This window comes from Chiloscyllium plagiosum, chromosome 18 (assembly GCF_004010195.1).
Source record: "Chiloscyllium plagiosum isolate BGI_BamShark_2017 chromosome 18, ASM401019v2, whole genome shotgun sequence".
Taxonomy (NCBI): Eukaryota; Metazoa; Chordata; class Chondrichthyes; order Orectolobiformes; family Hemiscylliidae; genus Chiloscyllium; species Chiloscyllium plagiosum.
This window is the reverse complement of record NC_057727.1, coordinates 66,574,881-66,593,308: the sequence shown is the minus strand read 5'-3', so window position 1 is coordinate 66,593,308 and position 18,428 is coordinate 66,574,881. Positions and strand designations below refer to the sequence as shown.

Below are 18,428 nucleotides of genomic sequence, written 5' to 3'. Positions count from 1 at the left end.
CGTAATTTTTGTTTTGTCTCAGAGAACCTTACCATGACATCCGTTTCAACTTGATGGCGGTGGTGCCAGATCGGAGGATGAAGTATGAGACGAAATTGAGCCTTCTGAAAATGAACCGGCAGACAGTGCTGGAGGCCCTCCAACAGGTACTGACTAATACAATCAGGTCAGGAGAATTGACACCTTGTTCCAATAATTCAGACCAGAGTTACATTATTGACAAACACAAGGCAAGATTTAGGTCAGATGTCAGGAGGTAGTTCTCCTTCAGAACAGGCTGTGCCTGTGCAGTGAAGACTGATTTCACTGAATTCTTTTGAGAAAGTCAGACCTCCTTTTGGCTGGAACAATACTCACCTTTTACCAACGATTACTACGGCAAGTACTTACCATGGCTGAAGTGATCTCCTGAACTTGTTTTGAACAAACAGAAAGTCAAGAAAGGAGTTTCCCAGGTATTGTTTCTCCCCAGTTTGACCAGGGTTTATGTCATTTTTGCCATTCACGGATTATCTTAATTCTGGTGTGTGGCCAAGAGTGTAAATTGGAAGCCATGAAGTATGACAAACCCGTGTGGAACAGGCTGGGTGGTTCAAAAGGTCTTCATTATCTGTTGGTTATGCTTTATATAAAAATACTTTATATTAAGGTGATTTTAGAAACTAATGATTACACGGAGCACTAAACTGATAATCTTACTAAATCAGTCATTTCAGTCTTGCAACTTCCACCTTCTGCCTTCACATGATGGGCACACAACAAATTCAGATATGCTGAGGAAACTCCTGCACCTGTTTTAATGCAGTGAACTTCTGTCTCCTCCACAAGCTGCATTTTTCTTTTTCATACACACTAAAAGATGTATCCTGTCACAATAACTCTTTGAACTGCACCTTTTCATTTCTTCTTCCAGCTGATCCGTGTCACCCAGCCAGAGTTGATCCAGACACAGAAGCCTCAGGAAGCTCAAGCCATGGAGGAGGCAAAGCAAGCCCTGAACAAACCTGCTCCTGAACCAGAGAGCAACAAGGCATTCCCTGGACAGGACAACCTGCAGAGTGGTAAGGATTAAACCACCAGACGAGGCACGCCACAAATGGTACATTGTTTAATCATCAAACCTTTCCTATTTCTGTAGGAACATTCCTTGATTGTTTTAGGTACAAATTTTTGTTAAATGACGTGTAAAGCAGATGTTGCCATTTGCACTTATGTATGTAGTCTCTCTCCTTGTTATGCTGCCCTTTCTATTTTGATGTGAATTGTTTGTGTCTTATACTCAGTTGTTAGCGCTATCACTTCTCTGAGCAACAGTCACATGGGCTTGAGCACTGAATCTAAATTTTTGGTTTCCTGCACTGTAATTGTTGATATAATGGGCAGACGGGGAAAAAAAAATCCCGTTTTGGCATAGAGAACGTTGTGTAACATGAATGTTTTTTTATTCCAGGCTCCAGTGAAACCTCTACGCCTCAAAATCCTCCAGTTTGTACATCCACCCCTTCAAATAAACCAAAGCCTCCAATCAAAACTGCAGTGTCCAGCACTAATGGACCCACGTCAGCTCCCAGCCCCGTCATCCAACGCCTTCCCGCCTTCCTTGATAACCATAACTATGCCAAGTCACCAATGCAGGTAATCATGGCCCTCCCTCCTCATGTGACTGAACAGATTGAGCTAGTGTTATTGAGTGAACCAGAGTTTGTAAATGAACTATTCCATTTACAGACTTGCAGAAATGTTTTGTGGGCATTTCACCTGAGAGATATCTGTGCAAGGGAATGAAGAAGGGTTCCCAAGTGTCAGAATCCAGTAATTCCCAGCGTGGATTAAATGAAGGTCTCTACAATACTCAACCACTAGTATAACCCCAAGCTGAGCACAGAAATTCTCCTCCAACAGTGCAGCATTTAAACCTCAGTTTTTGTGATTGAGACTATGAGCTATATGACCATTCAGATATTGATACAGGGTAGCGTTCTGATGCTGATTCTTGCTTAAATGGTACAACAGCTGGATAGCTACAGATCACCTATCGAGGCTAGACTGAGTTTTGATTTTCTTGGCTAAGTTAGTGGTTAAAACCAAGAACAGTTTCTCTATTTTTTTCTGCAAGACTACCCTTTCTCACCTGATACCATGTGTGTTTTCATGGCATTCTCTGGCATTTGGAGGGGATAGTGCAGAATGACTGACTGAACGATGCCGATACAGCCCTTCCAATTCAACTGTGTTGCACTCTCAAAGTTGCAATTTCAAAGCAACATGATGATATAATCTAGGCTGGCACTCCAATGCAGCACATTAAAGTTAACACCCTCCAGCCGAGAGAGAATCGTAGAACAGAAGCTGAGAATCCCTACAATGTTGAAGCAGTCCATTCGGCCCATCCAGCCCACACTATCTCTCAAACAGCAGTCCACCCAGACCTGTCCCCTTACTCTATCCCTGCATTTCCCAGGGCTAATCCATCTAGCCTGTACATCTTTGGACACTACAGACAATTTAGCGTGTCCAATCCACCTAACCTGCAAATCCTTGGACTGTGGAGGAAACCCTCACAGACACTGGGAGAATGTGCAAACTTCACAGCATCAGTCGCCCGAGGCTGGATTTGAACCCAGATCCTGGCACTGTGATGCAGCAGTGCTAATCACTGAGCCACCATGCTGCCCTAAGAAGCCCAAGGCTTTTACAGCTGCCTTCGATGGATCTTTTTTTAAAGGAGCACAGGCATACTCCCTGGTATCCTTGCCAATACTTAGCACTCAACCAAAGACAATTAATTGCTTATTTTATTTTATCCCTGTTTGTGGGACTTCACTGTTTGTACAAGTTTTCCTGCATTACAATAGTGATTGCACTTGAAAAGTAATTTGCTCACTGTAAAGCAATTCTGAGGTTGTTAAAGATAAGTAAATACAAGTTCTTTCTGTCTTTTTCCCTTAAACCATTTTTTTCATATAAAAATATAACACAGCTACTGAAAATCCCAAGTGCGTCCATGTTCTGTAACCACTGCCACCTGCAAGCTCCCACCACCTTGGCAATGCTTTTTGACAGCTCCAACTAATTATCCAGTTTCCTCTTAAAAGTTAGGATTGAATTTGCTCCTTCAATCCTTTCATGCAGAACATTTCTGATCACAGTTCATTGCACAAAACGTATTTTCTTCTGTTGCACCAAGCTGTTTGCCAGTTACCTTTAAATCCAAGTCCTCTGGTCTTTTTGACTCCCGAAACACTTCCTCCCTATTTGTCAAAACCAGTCACGACTTTGAGCATGTGTCTTAACCTTCGTTGCAGTATGGAGATCAACCCCAACTTCTCCTATTCCTCCACAGAACACAAGCATTCTAGGAAATACCTTTGACTAGGTCTTGATATACTTCTTAAAGTCAGATGTGTAGAATTAACACAATATTCCAGCTAAAGCCAAATCAGCCTTATTTTAAGGAATTTATACCTTTCTTGTTTTTATTTTTACTGTCTGCCTCTACTTATGAAGCCATGGATCCTACATGCCTTATAATAGCAATCTCATCTCGTTCTTCATGACCTGGACTCTCCTTACCTGCAATTGACTTAAAATGATGGCATTTACTTCATATTGCCTCTCCTCATTCTTCCCTGAAGTAACGGTTGTAATGGAGGAAACATGACCTGTAATTTACATTCATCAAGCTTTCACAAACAGTAATGTCATGATAATTGGGGATAAATATTGGCGTGACACTCCCTTTCTGAATAAGGTGCTCCTCCGCAAAGTAAGAGCAAAGAGTTTTTTAGGAGGGCTGTTGTTGCACAGTGATAGTGCCCATACCTCTGAGCTGGGAAAGCTGGGTTCAAGTTCCAACTGCTCCAGCATTATGTCGTAGCATCTCTGAACAGGTTGATTAGAAACTACAAAGTGTGTTTAGTTGGAGGTATATGACATAGAATGTGTGCCTCCGTAGATAAAAAGCATGTAAGTCTGTAAAGACTAGGTCCATAATTCTGTCCTTCTCTGTCTGGGTGTCTGAGTTCTAGCATTCTAATGCTTTTCAAAATAATAGGATCTTTACACTCACCCGAGAGGGCAGACAATCCTCTTTTTACTTCTTTATCCAAAACATGGCACCTTCAATAGTGTCTCACTCTGTCAATGCTACACTTAAGTGGCAGCCTAGATTACATCCAAAGTGGGTCTTGTTCTTCAGAGGTGAGAGTTACTGAACCACGGCTGACATTTTTATATTTAAATGGGATGTTGGTGCCTCTGGCTAGTCCAGAATCTATTGTCTGTCCCTAATTACCCTAGAGAAGGTGGTGGTTAGCTGCACTCCTGGGTTTTAGGGATACAGTGGACGGGTGTCAGAAAGGGAATTCAAGGAATTTGACCCAGTGACATTGAAGGTATATCGTTCTAAGTGGTGGAAATAGGCAGGCTTCTGCTGAATGGATGTGTGGCTAGAGGCTCACCTCGGGATCAAATATGACACCAAAGTTGCAGACACCTGACAGTTGCCAGAGAGAGAGTGAGTGAGTGTGTGTCAGGAGCTAGGGAATTAAATATTTATTGAGTAAGCTATTTATAAATAAACCCATTCTGTTGCCAGTTTAGTTATCTGCGTATTAGTTGTGCTACAGTGCAGGGTGTTGTCACATCTGCGTCAGCAGATTGTGGTTTGAGTCCATCACTGAGACTCGAGCACAAAAACCTAGGCTGGTGCTTCAGTACAGACTGAGAGAACGCTACAAAAATTGGAAGTGCCATAAATTAAGATATTAAACCAACGGCCTGTCTACTCTTATGGGCGAACATTAAAAGTCACACAGTGCTTTTTCAAACGCAAGTTAGTGCCATTGTCCTGGCCAATATTTATCCCTCAATCAGCATTACAAAGTCAATTTATCCGGTCTTTATCACTTTGCTCTTTGTGAAAGCTTGCTGTGTGGAAATTGGCTGTTGTGTTTCCTACATTTCAACAGTGACAACACTTTTAAAAGTGTTTGCCAGCTGTGCAGCAAGGCCTGAGGTTATGAAAAAACACAGTATAAATGGAAGCCTTTCCCTAGAATTAAATAGGGAGATACCGCTTAGTAGTCAGGTCGGTTATTATCACTTGTTGTCACCTTTTACAGGAAGAGGAAGACCTTGCATCTGGTGTCGGTCGTGGCCGACTGCCCAACCCCCAGCACCACCGTTACTCAGACAACGATGATGAGTATGAGGAGGAAGAGGAGGAGGATTGTCAGAACACCAACACAGCAATCAGGTCAGTTCACTGCTTAGTCAGTTCACAGGCATCATCTTCTAGAATGTAAGTATTAATGATCACTGGTATAATGTATCAAGGAATCGCCATCTTCAGAAAAAAAACCAGGTAGAGAACAGGGTGAACAGATCTGATTCCCAAGGACCATTTTGTGCTGTGAGTCAGTAATTCTGATGTATCCTTTCTATTTGTAGTAATATAGTTGTTGGCTAAAATACCACTAACCTTTCCCCATGGTTTGGATTCATAAATATAGCAACTTGGAGTGTGCACTGAACTATAAACAGCTGGAGTTTCCAGATTTATTTCTAGCAAAAAATGGAGTTAGCAAATGACATCCCGGGAGATTGGGATTGCAGTTGGCCTGGATGAAGGATCGGAAATTCAGCCAATATTCTCTCTCCTGGCTGCTATTCATGAACCCTGCTAAGAAATCTGTACATGAATGACAAAAGAAATTTGTGCTTGGCTCTGATGTCTCTTCTCGGTCAGATAACCTGTTGACACTTACCATCTATGTTCACGTGAACATAGAGTGATTATATCCAGCTACCAAAACATAGACCCACATCTGCTTCTTTTCCTGCACTCCTAAAGACATCCATTCTTTCTCATTCACAGTTATATTTGGAAACAGCACATTAATGCTTAATGTGTAAATACCCAGATAATGGAAAATCAACTCAACAGTCGTTACAACCAAATCTCAAAATGTTCACAGCCAATGTCCTCGCAAGCAGCAAAATATCAGAGGATAGTTCATTGGAAGAGGAATGGAACTGCTTTTCAGGGCTGTAGGCACCTACTGGAGAGGACAGGACTAGTTGGTTGACAAGTGGACTTTGATTGGTAGCTGTGTTTCGCCATGGAGAATGCACTAATTAGTAATCAGTGGCAGTTAACTGCCAGGCTGTGTTTATATTTTAAACCAGGCAATTGACTCTGCTCCAGCCATTACTGGCTACTCCATTATTGTTGCTTTCCGTCTGCAAAGAATAGGGCCTGTGTATTAATAGTTTTAGCTTCCAGTACACACAAGTGCACCATTATTGAGTGTCAGAGTGACAATTCTAAATTGTTTGTAAGTATAATTCTTCATGCAAACCCGATTGTCCGGCAAATGTTGTCCAATAGCAGAATCACGTCTATTGTTGGATGCTGGTTGCATACGCCCAAAGGAATGAGTACCACTTGTGTTGTTACTGCATAGTAGCAGCTAGCTTCGCCTATTGTTCAAACATCTGAGATACCTTACCCCAGACAATCTGAGGTAGGCTGGGCACTTTTCAGAACCAAAAATGACCACCTTCAAGCCTTACATGAGTTTGCGTGACCTACAATGACGTACCTCTGATCAGGCCAGCCATTATGTCACAGGGGAGCTTTGATGTACCATACTTCAGCGTCAACTTTTCAGGTGAACAAATGACTCGGGCTCAATTCACAAAGTTGCAAGTAAGGCCAAACTTACCGCACGTGGAGCTAGAAACATCGCAAAGAGGATCCTGACCAATGAAGTTAGGTTTATGATAGACAGTAGTAGATTATCCCTGGCTGATTTTTCAATTAGGATATTGAGGAAACGGAAGCCTTCCTGTGACTTTTCTCCAGCAATGATTTATTAATTTCCTTTTCATTCCCGGTGTGCAGGTATAAGAAGAAAAGCCAGGAACAACGATCCAGCGAGCAGCTGTCCCTTCTACAGCCCAACACTATCAACGTGCTGACTGAGAAGCTAAAGGAATCCCAGAAGGACTTGTCAATTCCTCTTTCCATAAAAACCATTAGCGGTGGTGGTGGAGCTGTCGCCCATTCCCAGCCTTCTCCAACTCCCAGCAATGAAAGCACTGACACGGCCTCGGAGATCGGAAGTGCTTTCAACTCTCCGCTTCGCTCTCCCATCCGTTCGGCCAACCCCACCCGTCCTTCGAGCCCGGTCACCTCTCACATCTCCAAGGTGCTATTTGGAGAAGAAGAAAGTCTGTCGCGAGTGGATTGCATGCGTTACAACCGGGCAGTCCGTGACCTTGGGCCAATAGTTAGCACAAACCTATTGCATCTGGGCGACGAAGGAATGCTGCAGACCCTGGGAGTCACAGGTAGAAGCTAAGCTGAGAGATTGCGATGACGGGGTGAAGTCCTGCAATGCAAAAGATAGTATCACTTTGCCCTTCAATCCTGTTCCACTGTTAATGAGATCATGACTGATCTGTAGCCGAAGTCCACCTTTTGATACTTTCATTAATAAACAAAAGTATCAATCTCTGTTTTAAAATTAACAAGTGATCCACCACCAGTTGCCACTAATGGTGGAGACTTCAACCCTTTCTGTGTAGAAATGTCTCCTAATTTCACACCTCACATCTAACTCTATTTTTAAAGTATGCCTTCCAATCCTAGATTCATCAGTTGAGTGGAATTATTTTACCCCTAAACGTTGAATTATTCAAACAAATCACCCCATAATCTTCCAAATTCTGGGAACCGAACCATTTTGTGCAACCCCACTGCTTTTAGCTTAACTCCAGGCGTTCAAGTGCCATTCTGGTAAATCTACTGGCTTCATCTCCATCCTTCCAGACACGTGGTGCCCAGAATTCCCCTCAGTACTCCAGGTGAGGCCCGACCGTGGCCGCGCATTGCTGAAGAATCACTTCTATATCCTTATATTCTGCTTCAGACATGAAGGCCAGCATTCCATTAGTCTTTTTAACTATTTTCTCTACCCGTTAATGACATTTTAATGATCTGTTTACCTGGAACCCCACCAGTCTCTTCAGACCTCTAATGCTTTGACCTTTTTCATGTTTTTAGGTTCAAAGTAAATGGCTTCACATTTGCTTTATTTGATTTTATTTGCCACAGTTTTTCTCAATCACCTAATTTATCAACATTTGTATAACATTAGACTTTTATCTACATTATCTTAGTGTTAACAGAAAATTTTGATATGTGGCTTTCCATTCCATAGACTAAGTTATTCTTGAATACAGTGAATACTTGAGGCGTCAACACAATCCTTGAAAAGTACTGATAGCTGCATCCTGCCTATTTCATTTCTCTATTTTTCCATGTGCTGTGGGCATTGTTGACACAGCCAGTATTTGTTGCATATCCTTAATTGTGAACTGAGTAGATTAGATTAGTGTGGAAACAGGCCCTTCGGCCCAACAAGTCCACACCGATCCGCAATCCACCCAGACCCATTCCCCTACGTTTACCCCTTCACCTAGCTTGCAAGGCCATTCAGAGGGAAGTTAAGAGTTAACCCTACTACGGTGGGTCTGGATTCACTTACAGGGCAGACCAGACAAGGATGGTAGTTTACTTCCCAAAAGGATATTAGTGAACCAGATGGGTTTTTATGACAATCAGTAGTAGTTTCATGGGCACCATTACTGAGGCTAGCTTTTGTTATGAAGATGTGGGTGTACTATACCTTTAAGAAAGTAAAAGCTAGCAGAGACAGCACCAAGTGTTCTCAATAAGTCACAATATCTACCAAATTCCAATCAAGTTTGGCTTTTACGATTGTCAACATACTCCATTCAATGACACAATCCAATGCTTTGGGATATAAGACAGGGGAAAATTGAACAGTTTGGAGGAGAACTGCCACTAGACCAACAGCTGTGTACTGCTAGTCAGAACTTTGAGAAGGAATTTGCACAGAGAAATACCTCAACACTGGATAGCCTATGTACCAATGAAGATAAAGAGAAGATTCGACTGCTGTCTGGTTTTAAAATTTGGATTTTTCTCTAAAATCTTAATTGGGAGTTTTATTGGACGAGTATTAGAGAAGAGAAGATATAAGATAGGTGAGAGGAAGGAATTGTAAATAGTTGTCAGTTAATTATTCTTGGTTATACTTTAAGAAATAAAGTTGTTAATTTTCACTTTAAATAGTTCTTGGCCACTTGAGTTTTTAGATTACTGCACGGGATAAATCTTTTCTGTGTCGCTGGTTCTAAATTAAGCAGGAGGGTTTACCCCGTGTCGCAATGCTTTCAATTCCAGATTTATTACGAATTGCATTTAAACTCTGCCAGCTATCATGATTGGATTTGAACTGTTGCCCCAGATCATTAACTTCTGGATCATTAGTCCTGTGACATTAAAACCACAATAGGTATCTTATAGATCACTGATAGCAGCTCCAGTGATGGATTGTATAAATGCTGAAATTAGACAATCATGTCCAAAGACACAGTCATATTTATGGGGGAGTTTAATCTCAACATAGACTAGGAGAGACAGACAAGCACCTGCCTGAAAGATTGTGAAATTCCAAAGCTTCCTACAACAATATGTCTTGGATGCAACAAGGGGACAAGCAATATTGGATATAGTAATGAGCAATGAACTTGATTTAATTAGTGACCTAAATTGTTCATGAGCATTTGTCAAATAGTGATCATAACATGATCAAGTTTCATGGAGCATTTGTAAGAGTTAAGCAAAGATCGGATACCAGAATTTTGGATTTAAGTAAGGTAGACTTTAATGGATTGAGGCAGAGACTGTCCATAACAAACTGGGAAGCTTTTGAGGCTTAGTGGAGGGTGTTCATATCCAGTGAGTTGCTTTTAAAAGTGTACACAATTGTTATATAGATTAAAACAGCCGTCACGATCCCAGAAACAGCAAGCGAGACAAGTAACCAGTTTTCTGTTGTGTTGGTTGAAGCAGGGCTTTGCTGAATACATAGTGTTTGTACCTCTTTGAATAGTGCCTCTGAATCTTTACATCCTGAGGTTAGTGGCTAATTGCAACAGCCTTTTCCAGAGAGTTTTCTGAAATCCTCGAGTGGGTTTTGATTGCTGGCACTGCTAGAGCTTCCCAGCAAGAGTCAGCATTTAAGGAGCAGCTAAAGAAACAATTTCAGGAGAGAGAGTGAGTAGACTGGAGTTTGAACCCAAGAAAGTTGGAAAGAAGGAAAGGTCGGGAAAAGAAATAGGGGACACAGTACACACAAGCATCAAATAAGGAGGCAATCAACTCCTATACATGTCAACATCACTTTTTGAGCCAGTATTGATGCAGTGGTAAGTAGTTAGTCCCACCAGCAAGCATCCAGTGGTCCCCAGTTTTTACTGCAGCAGGACTTCCAAGAATAGATGTTAATTGTTAACCTCCCCACAGGAATTTGTTAACTCCTCAGTCATTGTAAATCCACTTGTCACATTGATCTTAAAATATTCTGTGATAATCTTGATATTGCAATTGATTATACCATTTGTCTGTGTGAAGGTGGAATACATATATAAGCCAACTGACGGAATTGCCAAGTGCAAATGGGTCACCTCTGAAAGGCACTAATATCTGGTGCCTGTCTCAAGGTGTTCACTTTATAGACTTCTAGATAGTACTGTTGTATAATTAGATACTGCATGCTGTAGGGGCAGTCTTAGTAAAAGTAAGATTCAGGGAGTGACTGACATTTTTGAACGCTTGAGAATATAAGGTATTCCAAATTTATGTCCATCCTGTAATTTGTGATTGATCTCCTCCGGTATTGAATATCAAATGTTTAGGAAATGTTTGTTAACTGCTACTCGGACATACATTTGTTTTAAACTGTCATGGCTTTGGTTATAGAGCAACAGAAAACAGACTCCATTAAAAGTTCACCATTGCGTCAGTGTGCGGATAGACTGACAGAAGTTAAAATGGAGGATGGAAAAGAGTCCCCAGGGTCCTGCGACAGGAAGGAGAAATATTCAGGGAGTGGAAGCAATGAACAAAATATTGCAGAAAAATATTCCCCTAAGGTAAGTGACTAACGAGCGTTTAATAGATGGAATGATTCACATCAATAAGTAGGGTATTACACTGTCTGGTTCAGAGCAATTTTTTTTCATTCACTAATGGGTTGTGAGAGTTGCTGCCTGGCCCTGGTTGCCTTTGAGATGGTGGCGGTGAGCTGCTTTCTTGAACCACTCTAATTTGTTGACTGTAGGTAGACCCTCAAAGCCATTAGGGAGGGAGCTCCAGGAATTTGATCCAGTGACACTGAAGGAACAGCAATATATTTCTAAGTCAGAATGGCGAGTGGTTTGGAGGGGAACTTGTAGTCGACAGTGTTCCCATGTATCTGTGACTGTTGTCTTTCTAGATGGTGATGGTCATGGATTTGGGAAGTACTATGTAAGGAACCTTGGTGAGTTGCTGCAGTGCATATCGTGGTGGAGGGAGTGGATGTTTGCAAAATGGTGCCAATCCAGTGGACTGCTTTGAACTGGATGGTGTCAAACATTTTGAGTAATGTGAGAGCTGCACTTAACCAGGCAAGTGGAGTGTATTCCCAACTTGTGGCTTGTAGGTGGTGGATAGTATTTGAGGAAGCAGGAAGTGAGTTACCCGTTGCAGGATTCCAAGCCTCTGACCTGTGCTTGCAGCCACAGTGCTTAGGAGGCAAGTACAGTTGAGTTTCTGGTCAATGGTAATCCCAAGGATGTTGATAGTGTAGAATTCACTGAAGGCATTGCCAACAGTTGTCATGGGGCAATGGTTGGATTCTCTCTTATTGGAGATAGTCATTGTCTGACATTTGTGTGGCATGAATGTTAGTTGTCATTGTATTTCAGTACAAGTGACAATAAATAAATGAATCAATCGGTTCGTCAGCCCAAACCTGGACATTGTCCAGGGCTTGCTGCAATTGAACATGGATCACTTCAGTATCTGAGGAGACACAAATGGTACTAAACGTTGTGCCATCATAGGCAAATATCTCCATTTCTTATCTAATGATGGAGGGAAGATCATCAGTGAAGTAGCTAAAGGTGATTGGGCCTAGAACACTACCCTGAGGAATTGAAGGGATGTCCTGGAGCTGAGATGACTGGCCTCCAACAACCAAAATGTAGAGGTGTCAGTATTGGACTGGGGTGGACAAAGTTATTGTCTTTGATCTTTTAGTATGTATTCTGTGTCCTATGATCCTGCCCCACTTAACTACCTGATGAAGGAGCAGTGCTCTGAAAGCTTGTACTTCCAAATAAACTTGGTATATAATGTGGTGTTGTGTGATTTTTAACTTTGTCCAACAACCACCACCATCTTCAGATGTGCCAAGCATGACTCTTTATTCCCATTGATTCCAGTTTTGCTAGGGGTCCATGATGCCATGTTCATTCAAATGCAGCCTTGAGGTCAATAACTCTCACCTTACGCCTGAAATTCAGCTGTTTTGTCTGTCTTTATACCAAGGCTGGAAGGAAGTTGGGAGCTGAATGGCCCTGGGGATCCCAACTGGGTGTCACTGAGCTGGTGCTGTTTGATAGCGCTGCTGATGACACTGTTGAAGAGGGATTTTAAAGAGGAGTCTGAGTCTTGTAGTCAGTAGCAGAAATGGATCTTTATTTGGAGCTCCTTTACCAAGTGTGGGAGGGGTCAGGGACTGCTCCAAGTCTGGCTTTCATGTGGGGCCCATTTGCCTTTTAAATACAGCTCAGATTGGAGGTCAGTGACAATCTACCTTTCCCAATGAAATACAGGATATTTATACATACTGCGCTACAATGGTAACATGCAACATTGACATCAGTGCTTGCCACATCCCCCCTGACCTGCACATCCAATCCTGCAAATACACGATCAGCAATGGACAACTTCATGGTCCTCCTTATGTCCGCCTATCATCTTGTGATGTTACCAGACCCCTATACCCTGTCCTTGGGCCCTCACAATGTTTGATCACGTTCCCACACTGATTGTTATGTTCCTTCCTCGACATTTGCCAGTCACATTGTAAGCTTACTTATTACTAATGACTTCTCATTAGAAATTCATATCCCTTACTGATCTTAGTACAGAAGATGAAAAAGGATGTTAATTTTTTTTATCAATTGTTATGATATTTGTAATATCAGCTCTAATATAAAGATAATTATAAAGTTATGCATAGTTAAACTAATATTGTGATTCTGTGACAAATGATTTCAGGAGTAGCTTCTCCCTTATTCTGCTTGCAAAGCAGAAGGTATTTATTCTCTTGAGGTCATAATGATCCTGTTTTAAAAATGTTTCTGCCCCCCCCCCTTGCTTTTGGTCTCTTGTGAGGTTGTCTTGTTTATACCTTTTTGTTCCAATCTTGCTAACGGGGAAACAAGTTTCTCCAATGGCTTATCCAAACTAGGCTCTGCATCCAAGGCTAACTGCTTGCAGAAATTTAATTCCTCCATATCTAATGAATTTAAACTTTCATTCTTGTACAAATGTGTATCTACTGTAATATATAATTATCTAAAAAGCTTCATCTCAGGTAGTTCAAGCTTTCCTTACTTCAATAAAAATCATAAATCTCAGAGTGTGGTTTCCAGAGTCTTACTGTTTCCATAAGAGTCCCATCTTACTAAGACTCAGCCATTTTGCCATCTAGCTGTGAAAGCCATGATTTGAGCTATATGAATTGCTACATAGCTAAAATTTCCTTTGATTGTTTGTGTCAGTTAAAAAGAAAACCCCTAATAGCCATTCTGTCACAATCAGCCATGGGCAGCCACAACAGATACTTGCTATCACTTTACTGATGATCAAGAATAGACTGATTGGCTGGTAATTTGCCAGGTTAGATTTGTCCTGCAGTAGACTATTGGCGAAATGTTGTCAGAGTCCAAATCCAGTACCTCCAAACGTTTGTTGATTGTCGTCACATGGATTGAATTTGCTGAAGGCTGGTACCTGTTATCCTGGAGTCCTCTCGTGGAGGTGTGGTCTCGTGGTATTGTCGCTGGACTAGTTATCCAGAATGTTGTGAGGACATGGGTTCAAATCCCACCATGGCAGATGATGGAATTTGAATTAATAAAAGTCTATCATGATGACCATGAAACCGGTTGGTTGTCATAAAAATCAATCTGGAGGTTTTCCAGTGTCCTTTAGAGAAAGAAACTACTGTCCCGACCTGGTCTGGCCCACGTGTGACTGGTGACCCACAGCAATGTGGTTGACACTTAATTACCGTCTTAGATTGTCTCCTACTCTGCTCCCTGTCTTCATGGCTGTCACTGACTTTGGCCGCCTTATATGCTTTTACCTTTAACTTTATACTCTCCTTAACTTAATTGGTTAGCCCTTGTTGGTTTATCCCTCTCTTAGAATCTTCCCATCTTACTGGGATGGATTTTTGCTGAGAACCATGCAATATCTCCTTAAATGTCTGTCACTGCTTGCTTACTGTCATTCCTGCCAGTCTATCTGCCCAGTTAACGTTAGCTAACTCTATCCTCATTTCGTTGTAATTCCCTTTATTTAAGATTTTTCTGCCCCAAGTTTCTCGCTCTCAAATTGAATTTTAAATCCTATCATGGATGTAGGTTTGCTCGCTGAGCTGGAAGGTTTGTTTTCAGACGTTTCATTACCATACTAGGTAACATCATCAGTGAGCCTCCGGATGAAGCATTGGTGGTATGGCCTGCTTTTGATTAATGTGTTTAGGGTTCCTTGGGTTGGTGATGTCATTTCCTGTTCTTTTTCTCAGGGGCTGGTAAATGGGATCCAAGTCAATGTGTTTGTTGATAGCATTCCTGTTGGATACTAGTGAGAGTGGGTCATGTCGTTTTGTGGCTAGTTGATGTTCATGTATCCTCGTGGCTAGGCTTCTGCCTGATCGTCCAATGTAGTGTTTGTTACACTTCTTGCATTGTATTTTGTAAATGACATTAGTTTTGCTTGTTGTCCATGTATGGTCTTTCAAGTTCATTAGCTGCTGTTTTAGTGTGTTGGTGGGTTTGTGGGCTACCATGATGCCAAGAGGTTTGAGTAGTCTGGCAGTCATTTCCAAGATGCCTTTGATGTAGGGAGAGTGGATAGGGTTTTTGGATGGGTTGTTTGCTGAGAAATCGGTGGACTGTGTTCATTGGGTACCCATTAGCAAAACTAATGTCATTTACAAAATACCTTGCAAGAACTGTTAGAAACACTACATTGGACGATCAGACAGAAAGCTAGCCACCAGGATACATGAACATCAACTACCCGTTCTTTTTAATACACTGTATAGGTGATTTTCCTCCTCTTTCTGTAGTTCATCTGTGCTGCAGTGTGTGGTGCCTCATTGAAATAATGTCCTAATGCAACTTTGTTTGTGGGTGTTGGGATGATTGCTTCTGTAGTTCAATATTTGGGCTGTATGTGTTGTTTCCTGTAGACACTGGTTTGAAGTTCCCCATTGGCTGTTCGCTCTACTGTGACATCTAGGAATGGCACTTTGTTGTTGTTTTCCTCCTCTTTAGTGAATTTTAGTGAATCCCCGTAAGGGCATAAAATGGCCTTGAAAGTTTCCTTTAATTTGTTTTGTTTAGTGATGACAAGAGTGTCATCCACATACCGGACCCAAAGTTTGGGTTGGATGGTTGGCAGAACAGTTTGTTCGAGTGTCTGCATTATTGCTTCTGTTATGAACCCTGATATCGGAGATCCCATGGGTGTTCTGTTGGTTTGTCTGTAGGGTTTTGTTGTTGAAGGTGAAGTGGGTGGTAAGGCATAGGCCCAAAACCTTGACAATGTTGTCCTTGCTGATGAAGTTGGTGGTGTTTGGTGTATGTGTCTTTGGTTTTTCTAATAGTGAAGTCAGTGTTTCCTTGGCCTGCTCTCTGGTTGGCTCCAGAAAACTATCCCTAAAGCACTCTGTGAATTAATTGTCATAGCTACCGTTTCCAATTTGATTAATCGAATCAACATCACGGTTAAAGTTACCCATAATTATTGATCTATTGTTTTTTACATGATCTTATTATTGTTGTTTCACAGCCTTTCCCACAGAGTGGCTACTGGTTGGGGGATTTGTACACTGTCCTTATCAATGTCTTCTTTCCCTGGTTTTATTACCTTCACCAAAACGGACGGTACATCATCCGAGCTTAGGTCATCTCTCCCAACTGTTGTTATTTCATTTCTTATCAGCAGTGCTACCCCAACACCTTTTCCATCTTTCCTGTCTCTTCTAAAAGTCAAATGTCCCTGGATGTTAAGTTCCCAGTTTTGATCTCCTTTTAACCATGTTTCTGTAACAGCTAAGAATGGTATTCATTAATTCGATTTGAGCCATCGGTTCGTCTATCTTATTCTGAATGTTTCCTGTGTGAAGATACAAAGCCTTTTAGTTTGTTTTATTGCACAGTTTCCCACACGTTTCTGGCTTCTTGGCACAATGTCACGTTCATGCTTTATGTCCATTCTTTCTACTTTCCGTCAACAATCAACCCCATAAATAACCTGAAATCCTACCCTCTCCTATGCCTTTGGTTCTATAGCTTTCCCATGCAACTGATGCCGCCTCACTATTTAGTTTCAATCCTTAACTACAACCTCCTCACACTCTTTAGTTTCAAGTCCTAACTACATCCCAAGCTATCCAATTTGCCAGGCCTCTGGTCCCAGCATGATTCGGGTTGAGCCTCTCTCACTGGAAAGAGCTCGCTCCTTCCCCAGTGCTGGTGCCAATATCTCATAAATTCGAACCTGTATCTCCTGCACTAGTCTTTAGAGCCTTTAATTTTGTTGAGCCCTGTGTAAATTTGCTCATGGCTCAGGTAGTAATCTGCAGATTATCTTACTGATTATGCTTTTTAATGTAGCTCCTGGCTGCTCATATCTCCTCAGCAAAACCACTTTCCTCTTTTTTTTTTAAACATTACAGCGTGGAAACAGGCCCTTCGGCCCAACAAGTCCACACTCACCCGCCGAAGCGCAACCCACCCATGACCCTACATTTACCCCTGACCTAACACTACGGGCAATTTAGCATGGCCAATTCACCTCACCTGCACATCTTTGGACTGTGGGAGGAAACCGGAGCACCCAGAGGAAACCCACACAGACACGGGGAGAACATGCAAACTCCACACAGTCAGTCGCCTGAGGCGGGAATTGAACCCGGGTCTCAAGCGCTGTGAGGCAGCAGTGCTAACCACTGTGCCACCGTGCCGCCCAATTAATATTTCTATTAATATTATACCTACATCGACAAGACAACTGGAATTTTCCCCTCCCATGCCAAGATTCTTTGCAGCCCAGCTATGACATCCTGCACCTAGGCGCTGGACAGGCAACACATCCTTCAAGATTCTCCATCTTAGTCATAGTGAGCAGAGTCTATTCCCCTGCCTATGTATGCCCCAACACAATTTCTCTTTCCTCCCCCCACCCCACTCCTTGAATTACTCCCTGTACTGTGGTGCTATGGTCAATTTGCTCATCCTCCCTACAGCCCCCAGTCTTATCCACACAAGGAACAAGAATCTCTAACCTGTTAGGTAAGCTCAAAGGCTGATGTTTCTTCAGCCCTACCTCCTGGATCCATCTGCCTGCCTCACTCACAGTCACAACTTCCTGTCCTGACCACCAACCACATTCAAGGTGTTTAATCTAACAGATGTGACTGCCTCCTGAAACACAGCAACCAGGTAACTCTCCCCCTCCCTGATGTGTTCAAGTGTACGAGGTTCCTGTTGGAGATGCTTCTGTCAATTACAGTATCAGTAAGAGAGACCACAGCACAGTCTTTGTGGAGACTGAGTCTTGGTTTTGATCGTGTCTGGCATTTTAACATGCCAAATGGGAGAGACTTTTTGAACAAATGTAACAACTCAATACTGGGACCCACAAGAAGCTGTGGACCATCAGAAGCGGCTGAATTGTACTCGAATACAATCTACAACCTCATGGCCTGACATATCATCCATTCTACCATTACGTCAATTCAGGGGATCAATCCTGGTTCCATGGAGAGTATAGGAGGGCATGCCAGGAACAGCACCAGGCATACCGAAAAATGAGGTGTCAACCTGGTGAAGGTACCAAACAAGGCGACTTGTGTATCTAGCACGACAAAGAATATTCCAGATTTCACCTCATCTTTGTTCCAACTTGCCTTGGTGTCAGAGCAGTGGTACGGTCTCCAAAATTAGTCTCACTGTCCTTAGGAAGACTCAAAAGTTATCCAGAAAGATGCAACTAAATGGTGTTGGATGGTCTTTGGATAAGAGCAATAGGGCAAGGTAATAGTAAATTTCTGACAACCCTAAACTAGAACCCTTCAAAAGAGGCATTCACTTCAATAAAGGAGAGAGCAAACTGTGTCTAGTGAAATGTCACTAACCGTGTTTTTGCAAATGGTTGCCTGTTATTCTCTGTCTTGGGATGGTTTGAAGCCTGTGTAACT

General features: G+C 42.1%; 1 protein-coding gene across 2 annotated transcripts in view; it reads left to right on the top strand.

Annotated features, from left to right (window-relative positions):
• The window catches only part of bap1 (BRCA1 associated protein-1 (ubiquitin carboxy-terminal hydrolase)), a 69,344-nt gene that overhangs the window by 47,509 nt on the left and 3,407 nt on the right, over positions 1-18,428 (top strand). For both annotated transcript variants that reach the window (XM_043708520.1, XM_043708521.1), the window contains 6 exons: positions 23-146; positions 914-1,061; positions 1,451-1,635; positions 5,124-5,257; positions 6,908-7,356; positions 10,859-11,031. In XM_043708520.1, coding sequence (XP_043564455.1) covers positions 23-146; positions 914-1,061; positions 1,451-1,635; positions 5,124-5,257; positions 6,908-7,356; positions 10,859-11,031 — 1,213 coding nt within the window. The remainder of the gene's footprint in view (positions 1-22; positions 147-913; positions 1,062-1,450; positions 1,636-5,123; positions 5,258-6,907; positions 7,357-10,858; positions 11,032-18,428) is intronic.